At 41.9% G+C, this 17,840-nt stretch overlaps 1 protein-coding gene and 1 long non-coding RNA gene across 5 annotated transcripts in view; both read right to left on the reverse strand.

The window, feature by feature from the left end:
• The window catches only part of LOC142838616 (uncharacterized), an 82,861-nt gene extending 69,300 nt beyond the window's left edge, over nucleotides 1-13,561 (reverse strand). The window contains exon 1 of the long non-coding RNA XR_012908602.1: nucleotides 12,913-13,561. This is a non-coding gene — a long non-coding RNA (uncharacterized LOC142838616). The remainder of the gene's footprint in view (nucleotides 1-12,912) is intronic.
• Nucleotides 13,562-17,101: 3,540 nt separating this feature from the next.
• LOC142838793 (serine/threonine-protein kinase DCLK2-like) overlaps nucleotides 17,102-17,840 on the reverse strand; it is a 62,473-nt gene continuing 61,734 nt past the window's right edge. For all 4 annotated transcript variants that reach the window (XR_012908633.1, XR_012908634.1, XM_075954420.1 and 1 more), the window contains one exon: nucleotides 17,102-17,374. Coding sequence is in view for 1 of the 4 variants with exons in the window: in XM_075954420.1 (XP_075810535.1) it covers nucleotides 17,343-17,374 (32 nt within the window). In the remaining 3 variants the exon portion in view is untranslated. The remainder of the gene's footprint in view (nucleotides 17,375-17,840) is intronic.

Below are 17,840 nucleotides of genomic sequence, written 5' to 3' on the forward strand. Positions count from 1 at the left end.
CCATCTCATACACAGATCACCCTCCCTGCACAAACTCTCATTCCATAGTCTTCAGCTCCTCAAAAACTCATTCAGTCCTCAAAATGAGTTCAATGCATCTGAGTGTGAAGTAAAGCAGAGGAGAACAAACGATATGTGTTCATCCGTGCTGTTTCTAATCAACACCCTCGCATTGGTGCACACACCCAACATTAAAATCACTTAAAATGCCAATGAGGTCTTCCACAATATATCACTCACAGAATGATCCTTCTGAGTCACTGGTCCTCTTTCAACACAAAACATGGTATGATTACTCTACCGAGCTGTACCATATCCTAAAGCCTGTAAGTATTAGCCATATACTCATAAAAGGCATTTGTAAGAAGAGTTCGATACAAAGGTAGCTTTTCCATAACTAAATCTCACTGATCTCCCTAGGAAAAGCACAAATAACTCTAATACCCAAGTGCCAGTATTGAAGTTACCCCAAATTTTAGTGATTGGCCATTAAAGCAAGAAATGTTAAGGGACCCATCCAAGGTCACTGAGTTCGGCCTGGCAACTGATACCCAGATCACACTCCCTGCACAAACTCTCATTCTATTGCCTTCAGCTCCTCAAAAACTCGTTCAGTCCTCAGAATGAGTACAATGCCTCTGAGTGTAATACCCAAGGGCCAATATTGCACTGACCCCAAATTTTAGTGATTGGCCATTAAACCTAGAAAAGTTAAGGGACCCTTCCATTTAAGGTCACTGAATTCGGACTGGCAACACCAAGAATCCCATCTCATACACAGATCACAATCCCTGCACAAACTCTCATTCTATTGCCTTCAGCTCCTCAAAAACTCGTTCAGTCCTCAAAATGAGTTCAATGCTTCTGAGTGTGAAGCCAAACAGAGAACAAACGATATGTGTTCATCCGTGCTGTTTCTAAAAAACACCCTGGCTTTGGTGAACAACCAACATTAAAATCACTTAAAAATGCCAATAACTTCTTCCACAATATATAAATTACAGTATGATCTACATCTTATGAGTCATTGGTCCTCTTTCAACACACATGGCATGAATCCTTTACCGAGCTGTACTATATCCTGAAGCCATCATGTATTTGCCACATAATTATAGAAGGCATTTGTGCGAAGGGTTCGAGTCAAAAGGAGCTTTCCCATAACTAAATCTCAACGATCTCTCTTGGAAGCCCAAATAAATGTAATACCCCAGTGCCAATACTGCAGTGACCACAAATTTTTAGTGATTCGTCATTAAACCCAGAAGAGTTAAAGGACCCTTCCATTTAAGGTCACTGAGTTCGGACTGGCAACACCTAGAATCCCATCTCACGGCCTGGCCTCAATCTTATATGAAACCATCTTGATCCTGGGATTACAGGTGTGAGGCAACACACCTAACATCAAGATTTACTTTCTGGAAAAAGGGGACAAAAAGCAATACTGGGTAGAATATAAAATACTAAGGACATATAATTTATAATCACTAAAACATATCAAGTTAAAAATAAGAATTGGAGAAACAAAATATGAGCAAATCACTTTTCATAAGGGATTTAATGAATATGATACAGATCAAGACCTCGCTGGCCACAACTTGAAATAATTTAAGTAGAAACAAATAAAAAATACACCAGATCAATGAGACAAAAAGTAGGTTATTTTATATAATAAAGATAGACAAACCCCTATGCAACCTATTAAAGATGAGAATAAAACATCCAAAGTAACACAATCAGAAATGAAAAGGGATACAGACACTACGGAAATCCACAGAATTCTTAGATCATACCAAAAAAACCAGTACTGCACAGAATTGTAAAACATAAATGAAATGGACACTTTTCTGGGTGGGTACCATTTACATCAATTAAATAATGCCTAGGTGAACAATTTCAATATGTATATACTCTTAAAGGAAAAAGAAGCTCCCGTAAAAAGCAAACAAAATATCCCAGGACAAATGGTGTTAATGAAGAATTCCATTACAACTTCCATACTCTTCTAAGTGCTGCACATAATATAAACAGAAGGAACATTGCCAAAACTCTTTTTATGACTATGCAGTAAGATTGTCGCAAAAACAAAAAGAATCAACCGAGGAAGAGAATAAAAAACTAATCTCAATATTGAACATGAATGCAAAAATACTCTATCCCATCCTAGCTTGCCACCAAGGACTCCTATCCATCTGGAATGTGTTGATGTCCATCACCACAGTCTACTCCAGGGTGGAGTAGATATAAGAGACTCCAGAGCTGAGAAAACTAAGAGAAGACAGACCAAGAAAAAACCACAAGCACAGAGATAGCCGCAGCAAAGACCATACCAAGCAGGCAAGACTCTCCTAACAGGATTGGTACAAATGTGCATGCATTTATGTAAGAATGCCTCCAACAATTTGAAAGACAGCATGATAGTATGAGAAGCCAGGGAATATACAACAGGAGAATTTGAACACCCTAATCCAGAGGTAGTACAAGAAATAGACTTTAAACATAAAATTATGAAAAATATAGGGACCATCAAAAAGAATGTAAAAAAACAACTTCAAACAAAAGGATGAGAAGAATAACAACAACTCTGAAGAAATGAGAAATCTATCAAAGAATCCCTGGGAAAGGAAACCAAGAAAAAGCAATCAAACTGGTAATGGAAAGATTTCAAGACTTGAAAACTGTAATGGAGGAAAAGGATTCAACAAAATTAGAGAATAAATCTTTCCCAACCTAAAAAATGATATTCCTATTAAGGTAAAAGAAGCATACAGAACACCAAATAGACTGAAACAGAAACCCTCACCGCATAATAATAAAAACACAAAAGATACAGTATTAAGAAAGAATATTAAGAGCAGCAAATACTTTATACTCACAGCAGGAATATATCATCAGGATGAAGTATCAATACCAAATATAAATTTCAGTAATATAAAAGCACCCACATCACTAGAAATAAATTTATGCCCGAAACCACACTAATAGTAGGAGACTGCAGCACTCCTCTCTCAATAATGAACAGGTCAACCAGACAGAAACATAACAGAGAAATAAGAGGAATAATGGAGATGATGAAATAAATGGACTTCAGAAATATCTGTAGAACATTCCGCCCTAATAGTAAAGCATATATCCTCTCACCTACTCATAGAACCTTCTCGAAAATTGACCACATACATGGATAACAAAGTGAACCTTATATGACACAAAAAAATTTTGCAGAGGCAGGCAGATCTCTATGAGTTCTAGGCAGGACTGGTCTACAAGAGCTACTTACAGGACAGGAACCAAAAGCTATAGAGAAACCCTGTCTTGAAAATCCAAACAAAAAAAATGGTAGGGGGGGTGATTGGGCTGGAGAGATGGATCAATGGTTAAGAGCATTGCCTGCTCTTCCAAAACTCCTGAGTTCAATTCCCGGCAACCACATGGTGGCTCACAACCATCTGTAATGATGTCTGGCGCCATCTTATGGCCTGCTGACACACACACAGACAGAATATCGCATACATGATAAATAAATTACCAAGAAAGTAAATATTTAAAAAAAAATTTGCAAGCACATGAGCATTATCAGATGACCATGGATCAAAGTTGAAGTATAACAACTGTTATTACACCAAAGACAGACAAACTCATGGAAAGGGAACAGGCAACCACTAAACTGTACCTGGGTCAGGGAAGAAATAAAGAAATGAAAGTATTCCTTGAATTCAAAGAAAATAAAGACACAACGTAACCAAACTGAAAGTGGCGCTAGGAGGAAAATCCATCTTCTCAGCACCTCATGAAAAGGTCTATAAAGCTGACCACACTGTGGAACAAAGTAAACATACACAGAAAAAAACTGGAGTAATACACTGTGTCCTATCAAATGACCATGATTTAAAATTAGAACTTGACAACAACAGTACTATCAGAAATCCTACAAAACAATGGAAATTGAACAGCAAACTACTTAACCACGCATGGACCAATGAAAAATAAAATAAATACTTCCTAAAACTCAAGAAAAATGAAGGCACGTTGTACCCAAACCTATGTAACACAATGAAAGCAGTGCCAAGAGGAAACTTCCTAGCACAAACAGAAAGCTCACACTAGTGACTTAACAACACATGTGAATGGTCTCGAAAAAAAAAGCAGACATGACCAGAATAAGCAGAAACAGAAAATAAAAAAATTGAGGGCGGAAATAAATTGAAACAAATAAATAATACAATGAATCAATGAGACAAAAAGCAGGTTATTTGACAAAATAAAGAAGATAAACAAACCCTAATGCAAACTAATAAAAGACAAGAGGGAACATCCAAACTAACACAATCAGAAATGAAAATGGATACATGACAACAGACACTAAGGAAATTCACAGAATCCTTAGATCGAACCACAGAAACCTGTACTCCACAAAATTGTGAAACATAAATGAAATGGACAATTTTCTGGCTAGTCAACATTTACCTAAAATAAAATGAGGCTTGGATGAGCAATTTAAATAGCCATATACTCTTAAAGGAAATCGAAGCTCTCATCAAAAGCAAACCAAATATCCCAGGGCCAAATGGTTTTAATGAAGAATTCCATCAGAACTTCCTGTACTCCTCCAAATGTTGCACAAAATATAACCAGAAGGAACATTGCCAGACTCGTTTTATGAGTATGCAGAGTCAGGGGAAAAATTCCTGGAGATCTGACAGCCAAACTAGCGAAAAAAGCAAACTCCAGATTCAATGACTCACCTTAAGACATACTGTGGAGAGCAACAAAGGAAAACCCCTGATGTCAGCCTCAGGCATCCATACATGCGTGAACGTGTATAACCATGTGCACCCCATTCCACATACACACACACCTAAGAATTTTCTCTGGATGTACTTTGTAGCATTCCTTGGGTAAGAATATGACCTCATACCTATTGCAGGATGATCAAGATCAGAGTTCTATTAACTTTATTATCAAAAAAATCTTAGCCAGGCGATGGTGGCACACGCCTTTAATCCCAGCACTCGGGAGGCAGAGGCAGGCAGATCTCTGTGAGTTCGAGGCCAGCCTGGTCTACAGAGCTAGTTCCAGGACAGGCTCCAAAAACACAGAGAAACCCTGTCTTGAAAAACCAAAAAAAAAAAAAAAGAAAGAAAAAAATCTTATAGATGTCATCCCTCGCCACTTAAGTACAAACTCTCCCCTATAGCAGAACTACACCATAGGAAATGAATATATCAAATTGTATTTATACCCCCGGGCTCCACACCACATGATTAGTTTGTTGGGCACGAATTATAATGATCATACTTCCTGTTTCTTGGAAGTTTGAGAAATTACTACATCATCACTGATATTACCTAGGAGAAAATGTTCTGCAAAAAAAATAATAGTCACTTTCAGCTTCTAAAACTTTTAAGACATTTATCTTTGGTCATATATAAAATACTGACCACTATACTAAGTGAAGAAACAAAAAAAACATATATGAAACTTTTCAAGTAAGAGTCTGAAATGCCTATGAAAACGGGAGCATTTCTTCTGGGTAGGTGCTGGCTGCTTCAATATGAACAGTCTTTAGACTCTGAACATTAAACCTCCATGGAGGCAATACTAACTGCAGAGCTCACTACACTGAGTCTGGCAGTTCTATCATACTACAATTAAAAGTCCTAAAAATACCAAAAGAGAATAATCATGAAAAACACTACAAAGTTTGAGTGAAGCGTTTCTATATTAACATCAACAAATGCATGAGGTCAATTTTTAAATCTGAAAAATTACATGGGGCTACTGAGAGAGCAAGCGTATTTGCCTTCATGAAGGATTTTTATTTAATTTAGACTCAATTCATTCTTCTTCTTCCCTGAGAATGTGGAGGGCATGGCCAAGCTTAACCTTTGATCTCCGCATAACCAATAAGGAGGAAATAAGCACCTCTACCAGGAAAAGGAAGAGTGAAGAGATGCAGCAGAGCAGGGATCTGCAACTAGCTGACCATGTACTAACGACCCAGGTAAAAACTAAGCTTTATGAAAGTGAGGGTGGAAAGAGTCCTAGGCTCTAAGATGGCTCATATGACAGGCACACCAGTGGATGTCATGCTCCCTGATGAGGACACTGCACATGGGCATCTCAACGCTGGCAGTGGTCCCAAAGTCTAGAAGTGTTTTACCCTAAAAGCATCAACTGCAATCAATTTCTAAGTCTGTTTTGCCTCTGTCCACGACAAGAACCAACTTGTTCCAAAATTCTATAAAATGTTTTTTCATGTTAAACTCTGCTGTTTACAGAAAACATGAAAAAACAAGGACATGAATGCTGCTATCACATGATACTCATAATATTTTCAATCTCAAAGCCTTCGGATCCATGAAAGAAACCAACACCGATAAAAGTCGACTATTTCAGGATGAGATCAGTGATGGCTTACGGCGAGTTGTCTAAAGGACAATTTCTGTCTTTGTGACACACACCCAGTTAATGTTAAACTAAAACAAACTCAGGTAGTAAGTGAACTAGGACAAAATATGCTTAAGACAGTCTAAAATTGTATAAAGACAGTTCACTAATATGTCTAAGTTTCTTTCTCATTTCTCTTCAAAGGAAATCTGTCATAAAAACACACACATTTTATCAAACACACTACACCAACACATACACACACGATACAAACACACTACACACACCATACTACACCAAACACATATACATACACACATCACACACTACACCACACACATACACACACCACACACATTACACACCACACATATACATATATACACAATACACATCACACTAAACCACATACATACACAACATCACACACGCCACACTATACCACACTACATCACACGTACCACACACATACATATACACACCACACACATCACACATACACTACACCACACACACACCTACAAACATCACAATACACCACACACATACACATCACACACACACACTACACCACACACACATACACACACCACACACATAACACATACACTACACCACACATATACACGCACCACACACATCACACACACACCACACATACATACACACACCACACACACATTACACACCACACACACATCACACACACACACCACCCACACACACCTACACACTACAACAAACACATACACACCACACACATCACACACCACACACACATCACACACACACCACACACATACACACACCACACACATCACACATACATTACACCACACACATACACACACCACACACATCACACACACCACACACATCACACATACATTACACCACACACATACACACACCACACACATCACACACACACCACACATACATACACACACCACACACATACATACACACCATCCACACACACACATACACACCACATACATCACACACACACTACACCACACACATACACACACCACACACATCACACATACACTACACCACACACATACACACACCACACACATCACACACACATCACACACGCATCACACACACACCACACATACATACACACCACACACACATTACACACTACACACATACATACACACCATCCACACACACACACACCTACACACTACACCAAACACATACACACCACACACATCACACACCACACACACATCACACACACACCACACACATACACACACCACACACATCACACACACACCACACATACATACACACACCACACACATACATACACACCATCCACACACACACATACACACCACATACATCACACACACACTACACCACACACATACACACACCACACACATCACACATACACTACACCACACACATACACACACCACACACATCACACACACATCACACACACACCACACATACATACACACACCACACACACATTACACACCACACACATACATACACACCATCCACACACACACCTACACACTACACCAAACACATACACACCACACACATCACACACACATCACACACACACCACACACATACACACACCACACACATACACACACCACACACATCACACATACATTACACCACACACATACACACACCACACACATCACACACACACCACACATACATACACACACCACACACATACATACACACCATCCACACACACACCTACACACTACACCACACACATACGCACCACATACATCACACACCACACACACATCACACATACACTACACCACACACATACACACACCACACACATCACACATACACTACACCACACACATACACACACCACACACATCACACACACACCACACATACATACACACACCACACACATACATATATACAACTAAACCACATACATACACACATCACACACTCCACACTATACCACACTACATCACATGTACCACACATACATATACACACCATCCACATCACACACTACACCACACACACATACCTACACACATCACAATACACCACACACACATACATACACATGACACACACCATACTACACCACACGTACCACACTAAACCACACACACATACACACACCACACACACACACATCACAATACACCACACACACATACATACACATGACACACACCATACTACACCACACATACCACACTAAACCACACACACCATACACACACATGCACACACTATAAAGAATCTTAAAGCAGTTAGACATGGGCATGGGCATAGTGGCACACACCTTTAATCTCAGCACTTGAGAGGCAGAGGCAGGCAGATCTCTTTGAGTTCAAGGCCAGCCTTGTCAACATAGAGAATTTCAGAACAGTCAAGGATACATTGAAATCGTGTCTCAAAAGTACAAAAGAAAAAAAAAACATCAGCAGCAAGTAGTTAGTTTAACCAATCCAGAGAATAAAGAAATTTTATGGAAAAATAAAGTAAAAATGAACACTGCCTAACTAAGGTTTTCATTAATCTTAAACATAGCCCAATTTCTTGCTATTTTTAGAAGAATTATTTACGTGTGTGAGTGCTTCTATTTGCATGTGTGCCTGCACGAAAGAAGAGGGCACCCGTTCCCATTACAGATGGTTGTGAGCCACCATGTGGTGGCCGGGACTCGAACCCAGGACCCCTGGAAGAGCAGCCAGTGCTCTTAACTGCTGACCACTCCTCTAGCCCCAACTCCTTGTCATTTTAAGGCTAGAGATACTGTTCTATTTCTCCTTAAACCATACACCAAACAGAAAATAGCAAGTGAAACCAAAATTTTAAATCACAAAGATAACCACAGCTCCTCAAGAATGGCCTGGGTGCCAAGAATGTAGGATCCAAAAATTGTGTATACAAAAGTCAAATCTATACTTTTTTTTTCAAAAACAATGGATCATGTCAAAGCTTGAAAACATCACTTTCTTTGCACATGAAAAACATGTACGTTAATAAGACCTAACAGGAGATGTAAATATCTGGGTAGGGAAGGTCTACAATCACAGAACTTAGGAGGCGGAGGCAAGTGAATGCATCAAGTCCGAGCCAACGTGGGCCACACAGTAAGACCCTATCTCTGAAGAAAGACCAACTAACCAACAAGTGACCAGAGTAATCCCTGTAGCATTCTATAGCCATCTTCCAAGGTTTCAAAGATCACTTTCAGACTGTTTAACTTCAGGATGATGCAGAATGATAACAACAGCAAACATTTGGTTTCTGATGGTAATGACAACCTCTGAATTACTTTTATTTATTTATTTTACAGCCCGACTGCAGTTTCCCCTCCTTCCTCTCCTCCCATTCCCTCCCCCTCACCTCTGTGCCCCCAGTCTACTGTTTCTGCTGCATTACTTTTTAAGTTGTCTTTCCTATCCTTGTGAGCAAAATAAAAAATACAACACACAGATCTCACTCATTGTTTCTTTCCCTTAGCCTTTTCCTCAACTGTTAGATTTCCCCAAACACAGATGGAAATGTCCAGTATGAAGGAAGAAATGGAATGTTTTCACATTCGGTATTTAACTGGTAGCGATCCATTTTCATGATTCCATGCTGGGCTTAAACTTGCTATGCACAGTCTTTTTTTGTTAGAATTTATTTATTATGTATACAGTGTTTTTCCTACATATATGCTGCAAACCAGAAGAGGGCACCAGATCTCATTACAGATGGTTGTGAGCCACCATGTGGTTGCTGGGAATTGAACTCAGGACCTCTGGAAGAGCAATCAGTACTCTTAACCTCTGAGCCATCCCTCCAGCCCCTATACACAGTTTCTTATGTTTGTTTTTCTGGCTATTTTAGACAAATTTCTAAAATGAATTTATGAATGATTCAAGCAGTAAGACCTTTGAGAGAGTTACAAAAAATTGCATACTGCTTTTCAAAGCTAATAAATTGTACACTTTTATCTCTTTTGACAAGGTCAAATCACTGCATCCTCAAAAACATTGGACATTTTTAGTGTTATAGTATTTGTGTTCTAATAAATAAAGTTTTACTGGAGATCAGAAGGCAAAGCAGCCACCCTAGTCAGCCCCACAGGCCAGGGAGTGGTGGCACATACCTTTAATCCCAGGACTCAGAAGACAGAGTTAGATGGATCTCTTTGAGTTCAAGGCTACCCTGGGCTACAGAAAATCAATCCACAAACAGATCCAGGTGGTGATGGTTCACACCTTTAATCCCAGCTTTTGGGAATCACACACCTTTAATGGAGAGAGGTGAAGACAGGAGCAATATGACTGGGCAGAGAGTAGAATATTTTTTGTTCGTCTGAGAGTTGGTAGAGATAAGATCTCTCTAGTTGCTTGACTGCTTTGCTTTTCTGATCTTCAACTTGAACCCAATATCTATCTCTAGGTTTTTATTATTCGTGCAACAGAAATTTCTCTTCCTAAAAGAAAATCAATTTAAGCACCAAAAGGAAGACCGAAGGACTGTTGGGGGATATCAGGAACAAAGCCCGTGTCTCACCCATACTAAACAAATACTCTACACTGAGTCACAGTCTCAGTACTCAAATGTTTCATCACGAGTTTACACATTTTAAAGGTGACTGCATTTGTCTGTGCTTCAACTGTACAAACTTTTAGTCACTTTTCCAGGATCCCCTAATATTAAGTTGCTATACCTCAACATAAAACTGCTGCTTGACATCCAGAAATTTAGTGTTTATACAGTCCAAAAAACCTTACTTACTGTAACTTTCCCACTATTTTTATTATTGGAAAATTCTTTTCCATTTTGACATAGCTATTGATATAGTTTCAGTGCCTTTGTTAAAGATACTACACATTTCAGACATAGACCTCAGGGAAATAGAGTTGGAACTGACCTGCAAGCCTCCTTCCCAAGGACTAGCTCTAGTAGTACCTGAAGATGCTATGCAAACTGCCAAAGGAAAAGAGAAATCAACATTCCTACCCAGCTATAAAACTTAGGAACCTCAGTGATACACGTGCTTGCACAACCGTGTTGAGCCTTTCACTGTGCTGGTGCTCTGACATGGGGATCAGACAAAAACTATCAGGATCAGTTTTCAGGAAACTGGAGACAGGCAGATGTCTGTGAGTTCAAGGCCAGCCTGGTTTACGTAGTGAGTACCAAGACAGCCGAAGCTATGTAATGAGACCTTATCTCTCAACGATGTTTTCTTCATTTTACTGGCACACATACAGGTTTCTTTTAGTCTTTAAAACCAAATCTCACTTCTAAGACAAAGTGTGAGGTAGTCCCTTCTACTGCTAAATTATATAGAAGACAATTTTAATTATGTTGTCCTGTAGACAGAGCAAGGGTACCATTTGCTAAGAGTAATGGAGAAACTCGGGCACTTTGAGGACTCCTCAGAATAGCTACCTTTTTTCCTTTGGAGGGAAACTGTAAAAGAGAAAGCATCAACTGAGGCCTGTTAGAAATCAGTAACCCTGGCATGCATGCTGCTTAGGTTTCATCAACTGTGACATCGAGAAAATGACTTTAGAATATAAGTTTATGCTGAAATAAGAAAACCACCTAGTTCAGAGATCAGTTTCCTCCCTCTTGTTGTTATGGCTACATGGAATGCACTTTTGCATTACGAAAGATGTCTGAGAGGTAGCATAACTACCAACCACCCGTCCCTTCCTAAAAACTAATAAATATTGCAGAAACTCAAGAATGACCCAACATATTACCAAGTGGTCCTTCTGAGTTGTTGTGCCAGGATTACTAATTTCTAATAGGCCTCTGCTGTCGCTTCCCTCGACCCTAGTTATCCTCTTCAGGGAGAAGGCAGGTGAGATTCATCTTGATTCACCCCGTTGTCGACCAAATGTGGAAAATTCTTTAAGCACGGCTACTTTTCCATTTTGTCTACACACTGAAATCATCTGGGGAACTTTCAAAACCTTAACGCCCAAGTCACACCCCAACCATGCACATCATAATATCTAAGGGGTGGGTGGGGCCAGTCACCTATACTTTAAAAAGTGTCCAGTATGGTCCAAGATGAAGCCAAGGTTGATACCTGCTATGCTGGATCGCCCCTCTTGATTTCGAGTGACTTCTGCCATAAGTGAAATCAGAAAAGCCAACCTGGAGCAAGTCAGAACCACAGCCATGCTCAGAAGGTACAGTGGGATCCCAATCACGGGGACAGCACAAGTGCTGCGCTGAGCTCCACCAAGGGTTACCCCGCGCCTCACTGGAGGACCATGCTTTCAAACAGCTTGCCCTTCCAGCAAAAATAAGTCGGCTAATTTTAAAGGTACCATTTGTCTCTACTCATTAGAATTTTCTTCAAAAAAAAAAGGCAAATCTCTTGAGAAGGACAGAACATGTGTGCACCCTGGCCCAACACGAACAAAGGAGCTCTAAACCCCTGGCTGCCTAGAAAGCACCTGCCAACCTCTAGGCGGGGAAGCGCCCAGCCCACAGTCATTGCACCTGCCAAGCCTTGCCTGCCCCTCCTACCTTCCAGCAGCTCGTCCAACCTGGTGATCCTCCGACTGCCGTCTATGGTGTAGATTGTGCGGACGCCCTGAGGCAGGTTCACATTGTCAGACAGCGAGCAGGTCAGCTCTGTGAGAAGCGAATCAAAGGAACTGAAGCTATCATTGGAGGTGGCAAAGACCAGGCCATTGAAGTAGCAGTCCCCATTCCGGTAGAAGCGTGCCTTCTTGGCCTTCTTCTCAAAGCTTTAGGCCTGCAAAGTCCGCGTGCGGTAGAAGCTGCAGTGTGCACTGTGCGCCGGGCTGGGGATGAGCCCATTGCAATTGGGGCCAGAGATGCTGCTGCCCCCGGAGGAGCTCCCAGCCCCTCTCCACAACCGTGGCCACAGCCTTTTGTCCCGTTCTTCAAAATGCTCCAGCTCAATGCTCCTGGTGCTGGCCGTCGCGGCTGCTCAGAGAAAGCTCTCCACAAATAAATAAATTAATGAAGGAACGTCCCCACAGCCCCAGCCGCAGCGTGCCGTGATCTGGGCGCTCTGGCCTTAAAGCATTGGGACACCTGGCTCGAGCACGAGGGCCTTGCTCGCAGGTGGGCCCCGTTCAGCCCTAGTGATGCCCCACCTCTAGCCACGCCCTAAGTACACCTTTATGGCACAACAGGACTTAATGGGGTTTTGACACTGGCATGATATGCTCCTCCCTCTGGGCCTCTCCGCTGCCGCCCCGTGCCCTCCCTCAGCACCGTGTGACCCTGTTCACCCTCCGCCCCCTCCGCGCCCCGTACCAGCTCCAGCGGCGGCTGCAGGTCACAGGTGGTGCTTTCTCCGCTGTTTATCCACTGTTCTGTTAATATTTCGGCATTTTTTATTTTGCCACAGGGGCCCGGGCATCATGGGAAATCGAGTTCCCTTTGCATTCTGCACATTCACGGACTACAGGCAAAATGGCCGCCGCAGGGAATCATGGGAGACGTAGTCCAGAGCCCCGGGGAGTGGCGCGGCCATCCCTCCGCGACGAGGGGTGTGGGGGCGGGGCGCCCACACGTGCGGACACGCCGCGGGGAGAACCCAGGCCCCTCCCCCGGACCCCAGCCGCGATTAGTACCCAAGAGAGAACAGGGTGGTGGTGGCGCAGGCCTTTAATCCCAGCACTCAGGAGGCAGAAGCAGGTGTATCTCTTTGAGTTCGAGGCCAGGCAGTTCCAGATAGCAGAGCTAAGAGACTTCTGGATTAGGCATTCGAATGTGGGGTCTTCCATTTAAATGAAGTTCGAAGGACAGAGAGAGTGAGGTACGGAGTCCTGTGCATCATTCACAATGATGTTTCCGTGCTGGTCCCAAATCACCACCCATGCGGTTTCTGGAGTCCTTTAGGGGCTGTTCTGAAGTGCACCAACTAGATATTTACTAATGCTAATGGCGTTTGGTTCTTGTTTTGGGTTTGGGGAAGGGGGAACCGAGGGAGCCTTGCCTGTGCATGTGTATTTTAGACATATAGACACCACCATGTCAAAAGACCCAATGCCTCAGTTCCGCGGGAATAGATGAACTTCCCTCCACCCCACCAGCACAGGGAGCTTCAGTGTAGTGATGTTTTGTTTGGTTTTGTGTTTTTTCTTCAGCTTTCACCCCTGATAAGTGACTTCAGCTGTTTCTTATATAGAGCAATTAGAAGCCAGGTGGTAGTGATGCACACTTTAAATCCCAGCATTCGGGAGGCAGAAGCAGGCGGATCTCAGAGGAGGTCACCAGTTTCAGTCAAGGTAAGGGAATACTGTGGGAGTGTGTTGGTCTGTCTATGTGTGACACTGTTCGCCCTCCGCCCATAAAAGCAAGAAGAGTTAAGGGACCCTTCCATTTAAGGTCACTGAGTTCAGACTGGCAAAACCAAGAATCCCATCTGATACCCAGATCACCCTCCCTGCACAAACTCTCATTCCATAGTCTTCAGCTCCTCAAAAACTCATTCAGTCTTCAAAATGAGTTCGATGTGTCAGAGTGTGAAGCCAAACAGAGAACAAAAGATATGTGTTCAGCCGTGCTGTTTCTAATCAACACCCTGGCTTTGGTGCACACCCACCATTAAAATCACATAAAATGGCAATAAAGTTCTCCACAATATATCACTCACAGTATGATCCATTCTTCTGAGTCACTGGTCCTCTTTCAGCACAAAACATGGTATGATTACTCTACCGAGCTGTACCATATCCTAAAGCCTGCAAGTATTAGCCATATACTCATAAAAGGCATTTGTAAGAAGAGTTTGATACAAAGGTAGCTTTTCCATAACTAAATCTCACTGATCTCCCTAGGAAGCACAAATAACTCTAATACCCAAGTGCCAGTATTGAAGTTACCCCAAATTTTAGTGATTGGCCATTAAAGCAAGAAATGTTAAGGGACCCATCCAAGGTCACTGAGTTCGGACTGGCAACTGATACCCAGATCACACTCCCTGCACAAACTCTCATTCTATTGCCTTCAGCTCCTCAAAAACTCGTTCAGTCCTCAGAATGAGTACAATGCCTCTGAGTGTAATACCCAAGGGCCAATATTGCACTGACCCCAAATTTTAGTGATTGGCCATTAAACCTAGAAAAGTTAAGGGACCCTTCCATTTAAGGTCACTGAATTCGGACTGGCAACACCAAGAATCCCATCTCATACACAGATCACAATCCCTGCACAAACTCTCATTCTATTGCCTTCAGCTCCTCAAAAACTCGTTCAGTCCTCAAAATGAGTTCAATGCTTCTGAGTGTGAAGCCAAACAGAGAACAAACAATATGTGTTCATCCGTGCTGTTTCTAAAAAACACCCTGGCTTTGGTGAACAACCAACATTAAAATCACTTAAAAATGCCAATAACTTCTTCCACAATATATAAATTACAGTATGATCTACATCTTATGAGTCATTGGTCCTCTTTCAACACACATGGCATGAATCCTTTACCGAGCTGTACTATATCCTGAAGCCATCATGTATTTGCCACATAATTATAGAAGGCATTTGTGCGAAGGGTTCGAGTCAAAAGGAGCTTTCCCATAACTAAATCTCAACGATCTCTCTTGGAAGCCCAAATAAATGTAATACCCCAGTGCCAATACTGCAGTGACCACAAATTTTTAGTGATTCGCCATTAAACCCAGAAGAGTTAAAGGACCCTTCCATTTAAGGTCACTGAGTTCGGACTGGCAACACCAAGAATCCCATCTCATACACAGATCACCCTCCCTGCACAAACTCTCATTCCATAGTCTTCAGCTCCTCGAATTGGCTATATTACTTGCCTCTTTGATTGCTCTGCTTACACTCTTGAGTACTTGACCAACTACTGCATCCTATTGGAATTCTTCCCTTTCGAAAAGAAGAAGGATCAAATGAAGAAATGCATGAAGGAAAGACAGACAAAAAGAAGAAAGGAAGAAAGAGTGCTGCTAAGGTCAAGACCAGAGAAAAACAGAGATCCTCTCTGCTTCATAAGAAAAACCAGTGAGGTAACTGGAAGTAGGGTCAGGAGACAGGAATTAAATAGGGTAGTATCACCTGATTTCTTAGCACTGATACCTGAATTAGATAGGGTAGTATCACCTGATTTCTTAGCACTGATACCTGAACCTCCTTTCAGGCAAATCAAATTAGCATTTGAGCATAAGATCCAAAATTCACTCACTCTCTCTCCCTCGCTCTGTGTGTTTGTGTGTGTGTGTGTGGGTGGGGGGGTATTGTGAGGTTGTAGTGGTGTGTGTGGTATGTAAGCTCCTAGTATGATTTCCTGATGTGTCCAGGAAGGAGAACCTCCACACCAGATGATCAAATGTGTGTGTGTACGTGTGTCTGTGCACAGTCACGCGTGTCTCTGCACATTTGAGGTTGATGCCTATATACAGGTTTGAGTGTGTTTTCTCGTGTCTTGTCCACTTTTTTTCTGAGACAGAGTCTTTCATTGGCCTGAAGCTCACAAAATAGGGTAAGCTGTCTGAGCAGTAAACCCCAGGAACATTACGTATCCACAGTTTTGTGCTGGGATTCCACAACTGGAGTTTTATGTAGATTCTGGGGATTGCAAATCAAGCACCTTGTTAATTGAGCTTTCCCCTCAAATCCTAGGATGAAGTTTTAATTGGGATACAAAATAATCAGTTAGAAATGTGGTTTTTAAAAAGTGGATTTATTTTTTTTAAAAAAGGAGGGGGGTGTATTCTGAAAACATTGACTTTGATCCTGAGTTCTAAGTGTTTTCCAAATCAGCTAGGGCTCCAAAAGACCAAGGTATTATTCCACCAAAACCCAAGTTGGTGAGCCAAAGAGTTTAAAACTTACAGCTAACAGATGAGGAGTTACTTACAGGAGCAAAGCAGCGACACCACAGAAAGTCTGACTGCAGCAAGGAAAGATTCCTTCTCTGTAGCCAGATAGATGGAAGTGCCTGCCCGTCAGTCGACCGTTCACACTCTCAGTACTCCAGTGTCTCCAGAGGCTACAGAAACACAAGTAACTGGGTCAGAATCACACACAGATGACAAGGAAATACTTCGAGGAGAGCTGGAATCTCAGGTGAGAGTCTAATAACTCCCACTCCAGGTTAAATGCCCTTGTATAAAGAACCATCAGCAGGCCGGTGGTGGTAGGGTGTGTAACAAGGAAGCTCAGTAAGTCGTGGAAAGCAAGCCTGTAAGCAGCATTCCTGCCATGGCCTCTGTATACTGGTATATTTGTGTTAAAATGAATAAAGCTTGCCTGAAAATAAGCGGGCAAAGCAGCCACACTCCTCAGCTATACAGGACCGTGGTGGTGGTGGGGGGAGCAAAACTTTAATCCCAGTGCTCAGGAGGCAGAGGCAGGCAAGTCTCTGAGTTCAAGGCTATTCTGGGCTATACAAGATTGATCCAGAAACAGATATCAGTGTTTGGGAATCACACATGTTTAATCCCAGTACTGGAGAA

The sequence above is a fragment of the Microtus pennsylvanicus genome, chromosome 20 (genome assembly GCF_037038515.1).
Source record: "Microtus pennsylvanicus isolate mMicPen1 chromosome 20, mMicPen1.hap1, whole genome shotgun sequence".
Lineage (NCBI taxonomy): Eukaryota > Metazoa > Chordata > Mammalia > Rodentia > Cricetidae > Microtus > Microtus pennsylvanicus.